This window comes from Malurus melanocephalus, unplaced genomic scaffold, assembly GCF_030028575.1.
Source record: "Malurus melanocephalus ecotype Western Australia unplaced genomic scaffold, MMel_1.1 scaffold_713, whole genome shotgun sequence".
NCBI lineage: Eukaryota > Metazoa > Chordata > Aves > Passeriformes > Maluridae > Malurus > Malurus melanocephalus.
The window spans coordinates 118,877-134,882 of NW_026623945.1; the positions used below are offsets into that span (position 1 = coordinate 118,877).

General features: G+C 58.8%; 1 protein-coding gene across 1 annotated transcript in view; it reads left to right on the forward strand.

Moving 5' to 3' along the window:
- MOB3A (MOB kinase activator 3A) overlaps window positions 1–6,818 on the forward strand; it is an 8,838-nt gene extending 2,020 nt beyond the window's left edge. The window contains exons 2-4 of the mRNA XM_057384513.1: window positions 2,425–2,965; window positions 4,586–4,788; window positions 5,661–6,818. Of these exons, the coding sequence (XP_057240496.1) occupies window positions 2,548–2,965; window positions 4,586–4,788; window positions 5,661–5,690 (651 nt within the window). The 5' untranslated portion in view covers window positions 2,425–2,547 and the 3' untranslated portion in view covers window positions 5,691–6,818. The remainder of the gene's footprint in view (window positions 1–2,424; window positions 2,966–4,585; window positions 4,789–5,660) is intronic.
- The last annotated feature ends 9,188 nt before the right edge of the window (window positions 6,819–16,006 follow it).

A 16,006-nucleotide genomic window follows, 5' to 3' on the forward strand; every position in this document is an offset into this window, starting at 1 on the left:
TTGGGATGGATCTCAGGGAAAGGTTCTTCTGTCCCCAGAGGGTGCTGGCACTGCCCAGGCTCCCCAGGGAATGGTCCCGGCCCCGAGGCTGCCAGAGCTGCAGGAGCGTTTGGACAGCGCTGCCAGGGATGAACAGGGTGGGGYTGTTGGGGGGTCTGGGCAGGGCCAGGGTTGGACTGATGGTCCTTGTGAGCCCTTCTGACTCAGGATATTCTGGGATTCCATAAAAACTCTCTCCATCCTGCTCAAATGAGAAAAATGCTCAGTATCCAAGTGTTTGTTCCTTGATGTGTGTGGCCAAAGCCAGGGAATGTTCAGTTTTACGGTTGGGTTTTACCCCGTCCTCATCCCTCCCAGGCCCTGCAGTGCAGATCCCCCAGATCCACCAGCAGGGATGGAGTCACACTGCACCAGGGATGCTGTGGTGCTCTGGGGAGTGTGTGGAGGGCGGTGCTGCCACTGCTTTGTGGTTTCTTGTGTGAAAGGACGTGTTTTCCTCCATCTCCAGTGCAGGCAACTCATTGCATGCAAGTGCTTCCCTGGATTTTCTGCTGGAAGCAGCAGCAGCCTCAGCACCTGCTGCCCACATTGCTGATTCCGTGGGGACTGTGCCTCAGCTCCGGGGTGGGCGCAGTCCCTGGAGCTTCCGGTGCCGCTGCAGGGTGTGGCCAGGCTGTGACACAGCTCCCGGTAACCAGCACTGCTCAGCTGTCCCTCCACGCCCTTCACTTCTTCTTCTGCCACGTCTGGGGCGGGATCACGCTCCAAAGGACACGTCTGCCAGGGGTTTGTGCTGGGTTTTCCTCCCCCGAGGTGGCTCACAGGGTCGCAGCAGCTGTTTTGGCAGCAGGATGGCCAGGTTGGATGGGGCTTGAAGCAACCTGGTCTTGTGGAAAGTGTCCCTGCCCATGGCAGGGGATTGGAACTGGATGGTCTTTAAGGTCCCTTCCACCTCAAACCATTCTGTGATGAAATATMTGCTGTGCATTCACCCCACAGACCAGGGTGGATCTCACTGAACCACATTAAAATGCTTTGAGGGTTTCTCCCAACTCGTCACAGCCCATGTTGGAGTCGGGATCTCTCAKCTCCTGCCCGGAAGAGGTTACTGAGCCCATTCCCGCAGGAAATGTTGAGTCTGTTCTTAGTGGGGTGAACTGGAGTGGTTTGGGGTTTCTTCCTCACTGTAATTAAATAAGGAAACAAGAGGCCTTGGCTTTAAAGCTTTTTAATCTTTCTCCAGAGAAGAACTGCTGATTAGCACTGCAGCATCTGCTGGAGAYGGGCTCGATTGCAGCCGCGGTAGTCGTGACCTTGAGTTTGGGATGTGCTTGCCAGCATCTGAGGACACTATTTACCTATTGGAACAACACTGTGGCCTCATGTAAATCCAAGCGGATTCTGTTTGGGAAAGGGTTTTTTTTTTTTGCTTGCTTGCTTATGAAATTATGCAAAATTATTTATGCTATTTAAGGCATCGGCTTAATTTTTGTTACTTTATTCATTTCTCTGTCCAGCACATGTAAAATAATATTTTTGGTWCACAAAGCTTTCTGCCTTAAGCTTCCATCAAAGAGCAGCCTGACACAAATTCTGCGAGGGGCTGGATATGGGAACAAAGGAGGTATAATTAGCTACAGATAAACAGAGCTGTGTTTCTCGTCAGCATCCCTTCAGATCTCAACTTGCRTCTCACCCTTGGAGCTGATTCTTTTCTGCAGGCTGGAAGAGGAAGATGAGCTTTCCCTCATCTTCCACTTTTCAATTTGTAAACTGAAATGAGAGATATTTTTATGGTCCGTGTTCACCTGCAGAAGAGGCTGTGGCTGCTCTCAGGGCTGGTGTTATTTCAGGATATTTGCTTTCCGGGTTCCTGAGCTGTGACTTCTTCTTCTCGTTCCCCTCCGCCCCTTGGTTCCTGTCTCTCACTTTCAGTGGCTGCTTTGGTGGGGGGTGTCTGGCAGCAGCTCTGAGCTGTGTTGTGGGCTGACATGACCCAGCCTTGCTCCCAAAGGGGGGATGCACAAGTGAAAAACAGGATCTGGGTGAAACCCAGCTGGTTTTACCTTTCTTTGTTGCCAAAGCAGGTGGTGGAGTTTCTGCAGGGTTGGGGTCTCACGGTGTGGCAGTGTTGGGGTGAGTGGCAGACCCTGTGGCTGTGGGGTCTGTTCTTTCATTCCCACATGGAACAGGTCAGGAGGTGACTCCGTTCTGCCCAGGTCACCCCCCAGCCRAGCTTCCTCTCTGCTCCAGCTGGRGAAGGGAAGGGAAGGGGGAGGAAGGAAAGCTGCTGTGGGCTCCCCCCCTTCTCAGATGTGGGGCAAGAGCCCAGATGGCATCCCAGATCTCTTCCTATGGGATTTAGACAAGGTTTCCTGTTGAGAGAGCTGCTCCTAATCGCTGCCCTTCTGTGCTGTGTTGCAGATCAGGACCAGATGAGCAGAGGGAGCTTTCTGTGAAGATCAGAGTCTCCCCAGCCCTGCTCCGGGAAGTGGCCGCGCCTCCGGCTGTCACCACTGCGGGCCTGGAAGAGACGAGAGAAGGAAAATGTCCCACGCTCTAAAGCAAGTGTTCAATAAAGACAAAACCTTCCGGCCCAAGCGCAAGTTCGAGCCGGGCACTCAGCGCTTTGAGCTGCACAAGAAGGCCCAGGCCTCGCTCAACGCCGGCCTGGACTTGAAGGTGGCCGTGCAGCTGCCRCCGGGCGAGGAGCAGAACGACTGGGTGGCCGTGCACGTCGTGGACTTCTTCAACCGCATCAACCTCATCTACGGCACCATCAGTGACTATTGCACRGAGCAGTCGTGCCCCGTCATGTCGGGGGGCCCCAAGTACGAGTACCGGTGGCAGGACGAGCACAAGTACCGCAAACCCACGGCCCTGTCAGCTCCCCAGTACATGAACCTGCTCATGGACTGGATCGAGGTGCAGATCAACAACGAGGACATCTTCCCCACCAATGTCGGTGAGTTTGGGTTCCAGCTGGGGCTCTAGGGAGGGAGGTGAGCACAGAACCTTCTCCTGGAGCCCCTTTGCTGTTCCAGGAGATGCTGCAGCACAGCTGACCCCTGTAGCAGAGCTGTTTCTGTGCTGCTCAGAGGTGAGCGGTGCCCTGAGCCCTTTGCAGCTCTTCTGCAGTGCTAAAATAGCCAGGGCTGTGTCAGATCCCAGTGGGAGCCATGGATCCCTGGAGGCAGTGGAACAGGAGGTTGCCCTTAGAGCAGTGAGTCTCTGAGGTGGCTATGCTGCGTGCAGGGTGGCTCTCTGGGAGCTGATGGCCAGCCCAGGTCTGAGGCACAGCTCTGTGTCACCTCGGGGTGGTGCCACATGCCATGATCACCCCCTGTGTCATCAGAGGCCACACTGGCTGCCTCTGTGCCACCTGAGGGGTGGGGATGCTGGCACATGGCGGGGGGAAGGGCCATGTTTCATCTACTGCCAGGGCCATGGAAACGGGGATTTGGCCTAAGACACTTCAATCTCCATATCCAAATGCAGATTTGGGATGAGATTGTTGGGTTTTGTTTTATTTTGTGATGAAGATGGGAGAATTTAGTCTCTAAACAATCAGGTAAATATAACCAAGCCTGTGCAGAACTTCCATCTCCTAGGATGCAGGAGACAAGTGCAGCAGAGCTTCCTCCCTCCCTCCCTCCTGCCGCACGTTCATCCCTTTGGAGCTCTGATGGGATGCCGTTGGCCTCTATTTGGGGCACATCTGCCACTTGAGCATCCACAGGGATCCTCCACTGTGCCAAAACACTTCTTAAACCTGGTTTGGGGTGGGCAGAGAGGGGAGGGGAGCCAGTWTTGAGACAGCTGAAGCACCAAACCCTCCCCAGCCTTTCCTCCTGGTGCTGCACGGGCTCTGCTGCAGCTCTCAGGAGACCACACTGGGGCTGTGGTTCTGTTCTGGGCTGCAGGATGAGCTTACGACAGCACRAGGGCTGTGGTTTGGGGTTTGTGCAGTTGTTATTGCCTTCAGCTCAGCTTTTAGCAGATCCTTTAACACTGACTGAAACACTGCAGCTCTGGCAGARCAAGGAAAGGGTTGAACTTGTTCCTCCAAAACGGTGTGAACTTTACACCCTGATATCCCATGGAGGTGGCTGTGTGGCCAGACTGCCCTGCTGCAGGGGCCCAGCCAAACACAGACGTGGGGCCTTCAAAGAGGACCTTAACAGCTTTAATTTTTAACGCAAGAGCTGAAGATGTACCAAAACAAGGGATAGCTGTGGGGAGTTAACAGCACCGGCCCTTTCCTTTGGGAAGTTGCTTGGTTGTATCTGGTGTTTTGCACTGTTTATATAAATAYATCAAACAGGAGTAGAAGAAAACTGACTGAAACAACTGCTGAGAATGTGGGCTCTGCTTTCAGTCACAGCAGTGCATCACTCAGTCACTTAAAAAATCTGTGCTTTGAAAAATCTGATCCAAAGGAAAGGAAGAAGGAGAGGGAAGCTGGAAGTTTATCAGGGTCAGAAGCACTTTTGCCTCAATCTGTCCATTTTACCAATTTATTTTAGCCCCAAGCAACCAGTTTTAACTTGACCGAAGGTTTCTCATGGCCACTCTTYCCTCCCAGGTACTCCCTTCCCCAAGAACTTCCTCCCAGTGGTGAAGAAGATTCTCTCCAGGCTCTTCCGGGTCTTTGTCCACGTCTACATCCACCACTTCGACAGGATCACCCAGATGGGCTCYGAGGCCCACGTCAACACCTGCTACAAGCACTTTTACTACTTTGTGAAAGAATTCAATCTCATAGACACCAAGGAGCTGGAGCCCCTGGTGAGTGCCTGCCTGGGCCCAGCTGCACGTGGGGCTGTTGGGGTCTGTGGCCAGCACAGGGGTGGGGGAGTCACAGAAGGCTCTGGAACCTTCTCAGAAGGCCCCACCTCAAATCCTGGGGTCAGTTTGGGGTCCCTCACTCCAGTAAAGACATGGAGGGCTGGAGGGTGTCCAGGGAAGGGAATGGAATGGAGCTGGGGAGGGGTCTGGAGCACCAGGAGAGACTGAGGGAGCTGGGAAAGGGGCTCAGCCTGGAGCAAAGGGGGATCAGGGGGGATCTTGTGGCTCTGCCCAACTCCCTGATAGGAGGGGACAGCAGGGGGGGCTCAGTTTTGTCCCAGGTAACAAGGGGCAAGAGGAAACAGCCTCAAGCTGTGCCAGGGCAGGTTTAGATTGGATATTTGGGAAAATGTCTTCACTGAAAGGGTGTGACAGGTACTGGAAGGGTCTGCCCAGGGCAGTGTTGGAGTCATCATCCCTGCAAGTGCTCAAAAAACATGTGGATGTGACAGCTGGGGACATGGTTTATGGGTGGCACAGCAGTGCTGSGGTAATGTTGGATTCCTTGACCTTGGGAGTCTTGCCCAACCCTAAGGGTTCTGAGATTCTCCTCCAGAGCTGATTACCCAAATTCAGGACCAGCTGTCCTTGCAGTGTGATGTCAGGAACCTGGGAGTCAGGATGTGACCGGGATGTCCTGGGGATGGGAATGGGGGGAGCATGGCCCTGTTCACACTGGAGCTGTGGGCAGCAGTGTCACCTGTGCCTGAGGAGGGTATTGACACCTAACCACGAGGGTTTTTCATCCACACCCTCACCTGGGAGCTTGGATCCTCCTTCACAGTCCCTTGTCTTCTCTGTCCCTTTGACAGAAGGAAATGACCTCCCGGATGTGCCACTGAGCTCAGATCTTCCTGCTCCCACCTCGGCCCCTTTTCCGAGGACTCCGAGCCCCAATCCCATGTTGGAGACATGATTCAAGGGGAGAACAGAGACGTTTCGTTTAAGAAATTATATATTTTTAATGAGTTTCAATGTAAAACTGTGATACTGCAGGAATATTTTTTTAAAGATGCTCTAGATTAACTAGTTTTTTATAGTAATTTCTATAAAAAAGAAAGAAAATATTTTGTGGGCCACCTGATGGGAATRTTGGCTCTTGGAGAGGGGAAGAGCTGCCCTGAGCTGCTTCTTCCCCGTGCCTCAAGTGAGCTGAGCCAGACACTTCAGACAGAGCTGTGTCGTGGAGCTGGGGCTGCCATGGAAGCGGTACTTCCCTTGGGATACACATTTCCCACCTCTGGAGGCAGCAGGGTACGGGATGGGGAGGAATTGCTGGTGGATGTGGATCCCCCAGTGCCTCTTCCACGGGCTGTGAGTCCAGGTTTGGGGCAGAGCTGCTCTGTGCCCACCTGTCCCTGAGGGCTGATTCTGGTGTGATCCCTCTGAACCAGCTGGCACTGAAGTTTGTCCCATGCCTGCTGCTGTTGAAATGGGAATCTGTCCTTGTGTCTCAGCCCAGCCCTGAGCTGAGCTCTGCACACCCAGCCCAGCTGTGGCTCAGCACTGTCCCCACAGGGACACGGATCCACACTGGCAGCCCCTTGTGGGAGCCAGCAGAGAGTGAGCACTGGGACAGGAATGGAGGATTCTCCTCCCTCCTCATCCCTCGTGGTACACTGACCCTGCTGGGACCACATCCCGCTGGGGTACGGAGCCTGCTCCCTGCCCAGCTGTGCACATCTGGGACCAAAATCTCTGCTCTGCAGCCAGAGCCCCCCAGCCTTGCCTGCTGCTTGCACAAGGAGAGCTTGGCAGCACCCCCAGGTAGGTAGTGGCTCTACCTAGGATCTGGGGAGCAGAGAGTGACCAAACTGCACCATTAACCACTTGTTCCTTACAAAGCATTCCCGTGCCCTGCAATCTGTACATACGTGACTCTCGTTTCTCGTCCTGCCGTTAGGACACTCGTACAAATACCACTCGTGCTCTGCAATGGAACCAATAAATTATGTTGTATTTACACAGCACACGCCGCCGCCGAGMGTCTCGTGACTGCACGTTCGTCAGAGCCTTCCCATCAGCAAAACAAACACGGGCTGGTTGGGCTCCTCRGGGATAGCGCTGCAGAGCTGGGTGTGTGCTCCTGGCGTGGATCCTGGCAGGGTGCTTGGGTTCCTCCTGCTCTCCAGGTGCCAGGTCCGGGTTGTTCCCGAGGCTCTGGGGCCTGACCAGCAGCCCGGGGTTGTCCTGACTTGTGTCTGCAATGTCCTTGTCCCCGAGCTGTTCTGGCTCAGATCTGAGTGGAAGTGGGCAGGGGAGAGGGACTCCAGCTCCCCAAGAGGCTCTGTTGCCATGGGAAGGAGCCCGGGGTGCAGCCACTGAGGTTGGTGCCTCAATTGGGATAAACTCTGCAKTTGGGGTATGCACATTGTTTTCCTGGCCAGGAGGGGAGTGAGGGGCTCCCCAGCTGTGGTTCTTCCTGTTCCCTGCCTGCAGTAGCAGCTCCTGCCWGTTCCCCTGCATGCTGGATGTGCTGGGACCACCCTCCAGCCCCTCTCCCAGTGTTTGTGGGTGCAGCCCARCCAGAGAACATGCTGTTCCTTGGTGTGGAATATCCCTCTGGTCAGCTGTCCCAGCCCTGCTCTCCYCAGTTTTTGTGCCCCTCCTTGCTGGCAGAGCACGGGACACACAAAGTCCTTGGCTTAGGGTAAGYAGCRCTCAGCAACACCCAAACATCGGTGTGTTATCAGAGTTATTCTCATCCTAATCATCCCAAAGCCCAAACACGGCCCTGTACCGGCTGCTGGGGAGAGAACTGGCTRTATCCCAGCTGAAACCAGGACACCTGCAAGGCCCTGAGCCCTGCTGGGGCTGCAGGTGGGTGGGGAGCRGTGCCGGGGCAGCTCCCAGAGCCGGGAGGGCAGTTCTGCTGCTGTTCCTCGGCTTCCCTTTTCACACCCCCTGGAATGCTGTGGGTGCTGAGTCCGGGGCTCAGTGTGGCACCCAAACAACTCTGSCCCCCTTCCTTTTGGGGGGAAAGACCTGCCTGCTCTCACGTGAGACRGCTGAGCCACCGGAGGAGGCGGAGGAGGAGAAGAATCGACTTTGTGGGAGATGTGGCAGGGCTGGAGGTGGCTGAGCCCGGCCCCCACGCCCGGCAGTGCAGGATGTTGCCCAGACAGGTCTGTGGAGCCGCAGCCCAGCCCCGCTCTGCCTCTGCCCCTGCCCCGGCAGCCCCAGCCCCGCTTTCATCTCCTCAGGCTTTCATCTCGTGTTTACTCGCTCCTGAGCTGCAGCTGCGAGTGCTGCAGGGAGCAGGCAGCTGGGAGCACCCCAAACGGAGCCCCCAGGGCTGAGCACCCAGTGCTGAGTACCCCAAACTGAGCCCCCAGGGCTGGGCACCCAGTGCTGAGTACCCTAAAGTGAGCCCCCAGAGCTGAGCCCTAGTACTGAGCCTCCCAAACTGAGCCCGAGGACTGAGCACCCAAAACTGAGCCTCCAGAGCTGAGCCCCAGTGCTGACTACCCCAAACTGATCCCCTAGTGCTGAGGCCCCAGGGCTGGCCCCCCAGTGCTGAGCACCCCAAGCTGAGCCCTAGTATTGAGCTCCCCAAACTGAGCCCTGAGGACTGAGCACCCCGAACTGAGCCTCCAGAGCTGAGCCCCAGTGCTGACTACCCCAAACTGACCCCCTAGTGCTGATCCCCCAGTGCTGAGCACCCCAAACTGAGTCCCCCCAGAGCTGAGCCCTTCAGGTTAAGCATCCCAAGCTGAGCCTCCAGAACTGAGCCCCCAGGACTGAGCATCCCAAACAGCCCTGAGGACTGAGCACCCCAAACTGAGCCTCCAGAACTGAGCCCCAATGCTGACTACCCCAAACTGACCTCCTAGTGCTGATCCTCCAGTGCTGACCACCCCAAACTGAGTCCCCCCAAGCTGAGCCCTTCAGGTTAAGCACCCCAAGCTGATTTCCCAATGCTGAGCCCTCCAGACTGAGCCCCCAGAGCTGAAACCCCAAACTCAGCTCCCAGTGCTGAGTTCTCAATGCTAAGCACCCCAAACTAAGCTCCCAGGGTTGAATTGCCAGAGCTGAGCACCCCAAACTGAGCCCCCTGAGCTGAGTTCCCAGGACTGAGCACCCCAAATKGAGCCCCCCAAGCTGAACCCAGCCTGGTGAGGGTGTTCAGTCGTGCCCAGGACCCCTCGGTCCTTCCATCGYTCATCTCCCCAGGCACTCTGGTGAGGTGCAGAGGCAGCACCAAGGCTTTGCTGAGAGAACAGAGAACAGCTTTGCAGATCTGCACTGCAGGGCCTGAGCTGAGCGGGTATCGTGCCTGGGGCTCCCCTCTGCGGGGCTGGTCCCTTCCCAAAAAGCACAGATGGCACCTGCCCCGGAGCTGGAGCAGGCACGGGCTGGCRGCACCGAGGGGGCTGCGGCTGCCGTATGTTCCGAGGGAAAGGCTCCTTYCCTGCTGTTCCCAGGAAGCCGTGGCTCGCCCTGGGYCTCCYCTGCTGGGCTCCTGAGCAGCTCACSATCTTCAGGGCCTCAATTCYGCCATGAATCYGGATTTAGGATCCTGCCAATGACATTAATTTGTCACAGATGAGTGATTTAGGGTCGCTCAAATAGTCACAATCAATGCTGTTGGCAGAAGTTATTTTAATACGAATTTATGAAAGTGTAATTTAAGTACAATGGCGAGGTTCCCCCCAGTACTTCCTACATGGATGTACAAGACTAAGGAAAATCGAATTGAAATGGAACTGGAATGATTCACACTGAGCCTGAAGGTGCAAAAGGGTATGAGAGACCCTWCTGCTGAGCACAAGGCTCAGAGAACACYCCCCTGCTTCCTGAACTCCTGATGGACCTTAGGCACAGCCAGGTCCAGTCCTAGTCTCAGATTTGGACAATGGTTTATGTCTGAAGGAATTAACTGATGGKTTTCATTGGTGTTAATCCAGAGTGGTGTCAGGAACTCACCACAGAGCTGTTATGAGTAAGGGTCTCTCCCCCCTGGGTGGGGAAGGATCCCTCAGGAAAGAAATCCAGAYCTTGAGATGTGTCCCAGCTCCAGAGGAGATCACAGATGTGCAGTCCAGCTGCAGATTAGGGGGAATTCAAATCTCAAATTGGACTCATCCAAAGGAAAATAAATAAGGAAAAGCCACCCTCTCTCCATACACTGATCCCACAATTGGTTCAGGGCTCACCAGCACCCATGCTTCTGGGGTCCTTTGTGGGTTTCCCAGATTTCTTGGCCTGGCTCTGGCCTTTTCCTGCCCTGGATCCCAGAGTAGACCATCACTGCTTTGGTGGAAGAGTCCAGGGCATTCGTCACAGGTCGTTTTAGGGTTTGCTCAAAGTGGGAAGCTGGGAGTGGGGGCAGCCTTTGCACAGAAGCCRAGGGGGAGCAGGGGCTGGGGAATCCTGTGGCACTGGTGGCTGTGTGTCCGTGGGGTCTGTGCCAGAGCCACGTCCCCCTGGGTGAGGATGGGGATGTCACTGCTGGGAGTATTGCTGGGGCTGTGCTGTGACACAAGGATGTCCTTACCCTGCCCTGCCCCTCCAGCTCTGGGCACAGAGGCAGCGTGGGGCCCCTCTGAAGGGGCTGTGGGGCCATGGGCAGCCTTCCCATCCCCAGGAGGTGCTGCCTCATTCTGTGCTTGCTCCCCTCGCACCTTTGGAGCTGGGGAAGGAGGAGCACAGGTGGCACAGGATATGTCCCCACACAGCTCTGCCACAGTTCCCACCCCCCAGACCTTGGCAGCGCCTCCGTCCCTCATCCCCATGCAGGCAGTGGACTCTTTCCAAGCTCTGCGATGAGCTTTTTGTTTGTTCTGTTTTCCCTGGACAGCTGACGCCTCTGGGGCCAGATTCCCCAGGGTCCCTGGCAGCCCCCCAGCCCTGCCCCGCACCCGCCTCCTCCCTGGCAGGGGAACGGTGCCCTGTGTTTGCTCCGCTCCGCTTTTGGGCTCCATGCAGAGGTGACAGCCGTTCCTGGGACATGGGAACAGTCACCAGCATGGCACGTGCTCCCTGTCCCTTGTATGGCACAGGCCAGGCCACGGGCCAGCAGCTCCAGGAACACGGGCAGGACCTGGGACGCTTCTGGGAAAGCAGCCGAGCCAGGAGTGCATGTCCCGTCCCCGCGGGTGACACCGACACCCGAGCACCTGCGGGGACAGCGGCTCCCTCCTCACCCGCTGCTGCCCCACCATCAGTTTTGGTCCCGGTGAAAAAATCCCTGCAAAGACACAGCCACYGGCACCCACGGGGTGTACAGGCCCTGCTGTGGTTTCTGTGCCCTTTCCAAGGAAGCAAAAGGGGAATTTTTTGCTGGTTTGGGAGTTTTTCTGCTCCTTCTAAGAAAATGTGCGATGTGCCAGCCTGCACGTCTTCCTGCCACATCCCCCCTGTGAGACACAAAGCTTATTTTTGCGTTAGAATTTGAAAAATTTAATGAACGACAACAGGGGACAAAGSCAATAAAGCAAAAGTGGCAGYGCTGGGTGTTTTAGCTAAAAAGCACACCTGCTTACCATGGCAATATTTTTAACTTYTAAAAAATTGTTTTAGTTAAATATGTATTTATAAATGATTATACATATTTAAACATTTGTTGAGTACTCACAGATCTTTCCCCAAGTGGCCCAGCTTCGGCGGGTCAGGGCTGCTCCTGTGGATTTGCCCCCTTCCCAGGGAACTGGGAGGATGGAAAAGGGTGAAAAGAGCCCGAGGTGTTTAAAATCCTGCTGGAAATGCTTCTCCCATCTTGATATCAACCAAGGTGGGACCCCACTGTGGCACAGCGTGAGCCCCTCCCTGCCCTTCTCCCCAGACTCCCCAAAACCACAACTCCTGCAGCTCCTGCCCCTGCTTTGGGCACTGCAGGCGTTTCCCTCCCTGGTCCATCTTTCCAGCAGATCCCTGGGCCAAGCCCCGTCCCACTCCCACCATCCCCATGTCCCACTCCCACCATCCCCAATGTCTCAGTCCCATCACCCACATGTCATTGTCCCCTGATTTTGTCTGGTGTGGGGTGTCAGGGCCAGGACTGGCCATGGCCCCGCTGGGCAGTGGGGGATGGGAGATGTTCCCCATTGAACTGGTGTCTCCTCTGTGAGGTGTTTTTGGGGTGGAACTGCCCCAGGTGTGTCTGGACCCTCAGTGGCACTTCCCTCCTGGGTTCCAGCTGCTCCCTCACCTGATGGCACCTCCTCCAGCTGGGGACACTGGGGCACAATGCCACCATCTCCCTCCATGTGATCCACTGTCACTCTGCATGTCCCCAACTGTCCCTGGAACGGGCTGGGCAAGGGGGCAGCCTCGAAATGTGGGTGCAAAGGAGCTGGGAAAGCCAAGGCGGGTTTGTCCAGCCCCTTCCCTGCAGCAGATGGGCGTGAGGGAGCAGGGCTGTGACCYGGGGGACAACCCCATGGTGGCAGGGTGGGGACTTGGGGTGTGCTGGAGGCCTGGCAGGAGCTGCCAGAATTCCCCCAGTGGCTTCAAGGCAAGGAGGAAGATCGAGGATCCACTGCCACAGGAAGCACAGCCATGTGTGCCTTGGGTGTGGTGTGTGTGTGTCCCCTGTGTCCCTCGTGTCCCCCATCCCTCCCACCCCTCCTGTCCCTCCCCAGCACCATGAGTGTCAAACCTCCGGGTTTCTGCCCAGCAGGAAATTCCAGGTTTTTTGTAGGATTTTTCACTTGACACAGAGCCAGGCCTCCAAATCCTCCTGCTTCCAGGGGAAGCCGGGCCCTCCTCGGGCCGGGGAAGTAACACACAGAAAAAGGAGATTTATTTATTTTCCTTTCCAAAGCAGAGCATTGGGGTGGGAGGGGAAGCCCTGGACAGCCCCGAGCTGGCCCTGCCCATGCTGGGGCACATCCAGGGGGAGTGGGCAGCCACGAGTGGCTCAGGGCACAGAGGGCTGACACGGTGGCCACGACACCTCCGGCCCCTCACGCTCCCTCTGCTCCCTGGCCAACAATAGCCGCCTTCCGGCACAGCCCCGCTCGCTTTCCTGTTTTCCCTCGGCCACTCTTGGAATGTGGGGCTCCGGCAGCTCCGGGAGACCCCACGAAATCGTGGGTGCGGGTGGCACAGAGGTGTGGGGACAGGTGACACTTTGGGGACACAGCGGGGCTCACCATCAGCGGATTCAGCTGTCTCGGCTGGTGCTGGGCTTGCACCCCTGGGACACTGGATGTGAGCGGGATGAGGGAGGGGCTGGGGGGTAAATCCATCAGAATTCCTGGGAAAGCAGCGCTGAGCTGGGGGCTGGGAGATGCCCAGGGCCGGCTGGGCCCTGTCCCCGTCCGTGGGCGCTGTGTCCCCGCAGAGGGAGCCCCAGACCGGGGGGTCAAACCGGACCCCAGGGGGGGATTTTGGCCGGACCCTGCACCCACCGGGCAGGGGGAGAGGGAGAGCCTCGGTCCCGTGGGGGAAACACGTGTGGTACACCGGGATAAACCGTGTGCACACACGTGATCACATGTGTGAGTTTTGGGGTATGTGTGGGTCTGTGTGAGTGTGTGTGGGTGTGCAAACACCCCCCGGGCCGAGGCTCTGCCGCTCCTGCTCTGCCCTTGCACACGCGTGTGCGGTTCTGTGCACGTTCCCTGGGCGTGGATGAGCCCCGGGAAGGGGAGCCCGTCCCAGTGTCCCTGCTGAGACCCGGCACTGTCACCACACCCGTGACACTGTGCAGGGAGTGTGCAAAGCATGTGTGACAAGCACGGCAAGAGCGTGTGCCAGGCAAGCGGCAAACACGCCAAGGTCACGCCAGGGCCACCCGGGGGGGGCACAGGGTGGGCACAGAGGGCACAGTGACTCGTGGGGAACACGCAGAAGACACGCAGCACACGGGGAGCACACGGAGAGCACGCGGTGCATGCGCATCACACATATCACACACAGTGAGCACATGGAGAGCACGCAGTGCACACACATCACACGCACATCGCACATGCATCGCACACGCAGTGAGCACACATCACACACACAGTAAGCACATATTGCACACACAGTACACACACATCACACACCCTGCACACACATTGCATACACATTGCACACACATCACACACGCCGTGAACACGCTGCCACTGTCCCAGCCCCCGCACAATGACAGGGTCCCCTGCGGGCCGGCCAAGCCCCCGCCCAGCCCTGGGTGTCCCCAGCACCCGTGGGTGCCCCGGGGCTGTGGGTGCCGGCTCTGCTGYCCTGTCATTCCCGGCTCCGTGACCCACATGGCGGCGGGGGCAATTCGGGAATACGGAGGAGCCCCAGGAGGGGAAGGAACCATCCCTGTCCCCCCTGCAGACCCCTCAACAGTGGGGGCATCACAACTCAGCCCCCCAGCCCGCGCTAATTGGGGAGCCCTCATTAGCAGCACTCACAAAGGCCCGGTTTGCCCCAGCACGGGCTGCAGGAGCGGCCAGCAGGGCCTGGAAAAGCAGGAATTTGGGCAGATTTGGGGGGGCTGGCCAGGACTCCACCGTGGTGACCCCAAGCTGCAAATCCCCTCCAGCATCCCCCAACAGAGGGGGAGAAGAGGGCGGAGGCAGAGCGGGGCCGGGGGCTGCAGAGCTGAGCAGGGGGAGGGGCCGATGGCAGGGACGGGGGTCCGGGGGGGTTGATGGAGATGGGGAAGGGTCCGGGGGTGACGATGGCAGTGAGGGGGGGTTGAGAACAGKGGTGGCAGTGAGGGGGGTCCGGGGGTGCCGATATCAGCGATGGGGGGTTTGAAAGTACCGATGGCAGTGAGGGAGGGGTCCCAGAGGTGCCGGTATCAGTGCCGGGGGGGCCCGGGGGTGCTGGGGGGGCCCGGGGGTGCYGGTATCGGTGCCGGGGGGCCCGGGGGTGCAGGTATCAGTGCCGGGGGTGCCGGTGTCGGTGCCGGGGGGGCCCGGGGGTGTCGCAGCGGCGGCGGGCGCAGCCAATGCGCGGGGCGGGCGGTGAAGTCACCGCGGTGCCGCAGCCATCGGCCCCGGCGCAGCCGCTCCGCGCACCGAACGCTGCTGCTCTCAACCCCCGCTGGCGTCACGGGGAGGGGGGGACACGGCCCACGCGAGGGGTGGGGGCTCCCACGGGGTCACCGGGACGGGAGGGGGTCCTGCTCCCYCCCTGCTCCCCACARCCRGTTCTCGGTGGCCRCGGGGACGGAGGGASGKGACCCCCCTGCCCTGTCCCCCCCATCCCGGTGCGGGCCGGGCTGAGCTCTGCCCCACGCGTGACCTGCGCGGCCCGGGGGGTTCAGGGGGCCCCCAACCCCTGCCGTGAGCTGGAGTGTCCTTGTCCCGCTGCGGGGGGGTCCCCAAGGCGTGTCCCTGTCCCTGGGTGCGGGATGGGGTGTCCAGGGCTGTCCCCATCCCTGGGCTCGAGTGTGGCTGAAGAGGGGGGATTGGGGTGCCCGGGGGGTGTCCCTGTCCCTCAAATAGTGCAGGGGGGGTTTCTGAGGGATGCTCGGGGGGGTTGCCCTTCTTTGTGGGTGCAATTTTGGGGGTGACTGTAGGGGTCCCTGTCCCTGAGTACAGCACGGGGGGGTGACAGAGGGGTGTCCCTGTCCCTGGATGCAGCACGGGGGGGGTTCCGGGTTTGGGGGTGCAGGGACCCTTCCGGGGGTGTCCCCAGGCTCCCCCACAGCACAGGAGGGTGCCGGGGGGCGTCCCGGTCCCCGGAGGGTCCCCGGAGGACGTGGCCCGGTGCAGCCAGGGGGGTACCCGAGGGGGCTGAGGTGTCCCCAGAGGATATCGGGCGGGGGATGGGGACTCGGGTGGGTGCCCGGGGAGGGTGGGGTGTGTTCCCGGAGGGGTCCCGTGGGGCATTTGGGGTGTCCCCGGTGAGTGCCCGGGGGGGGTCTCTGTGTCCCCGGGGGCAATCGCAGTGTCCGGAGGGGCTGTTGGCGTGTCCGGGGGGTGTTTGTGTCCCCGGTGCTGCCCAGCGGGGTCGGGGGGTGCACTGGGGGAGATGTTTCCGTCCCCGGTGTGAGCCCGGGCGCTGGGCTGTCCCGGGGGGGCTGTTTGGTGCCCGGGAATGGGGGCTCTGTGTCCCCGGTGGGTTCCCGGTGGGTTCCCGGGGGGTGTCCGGGGGGGTGCTGATGTGCCCCAGGAGTCTTTGTGACCCTCGGGGCGGGTGTTGGTACCCCGGGGGGGCCCGCCCGTGTCCCCGGCGGGGTGTCCCCGTCCCGGGGCGCGGCGCGGGGGGTGCC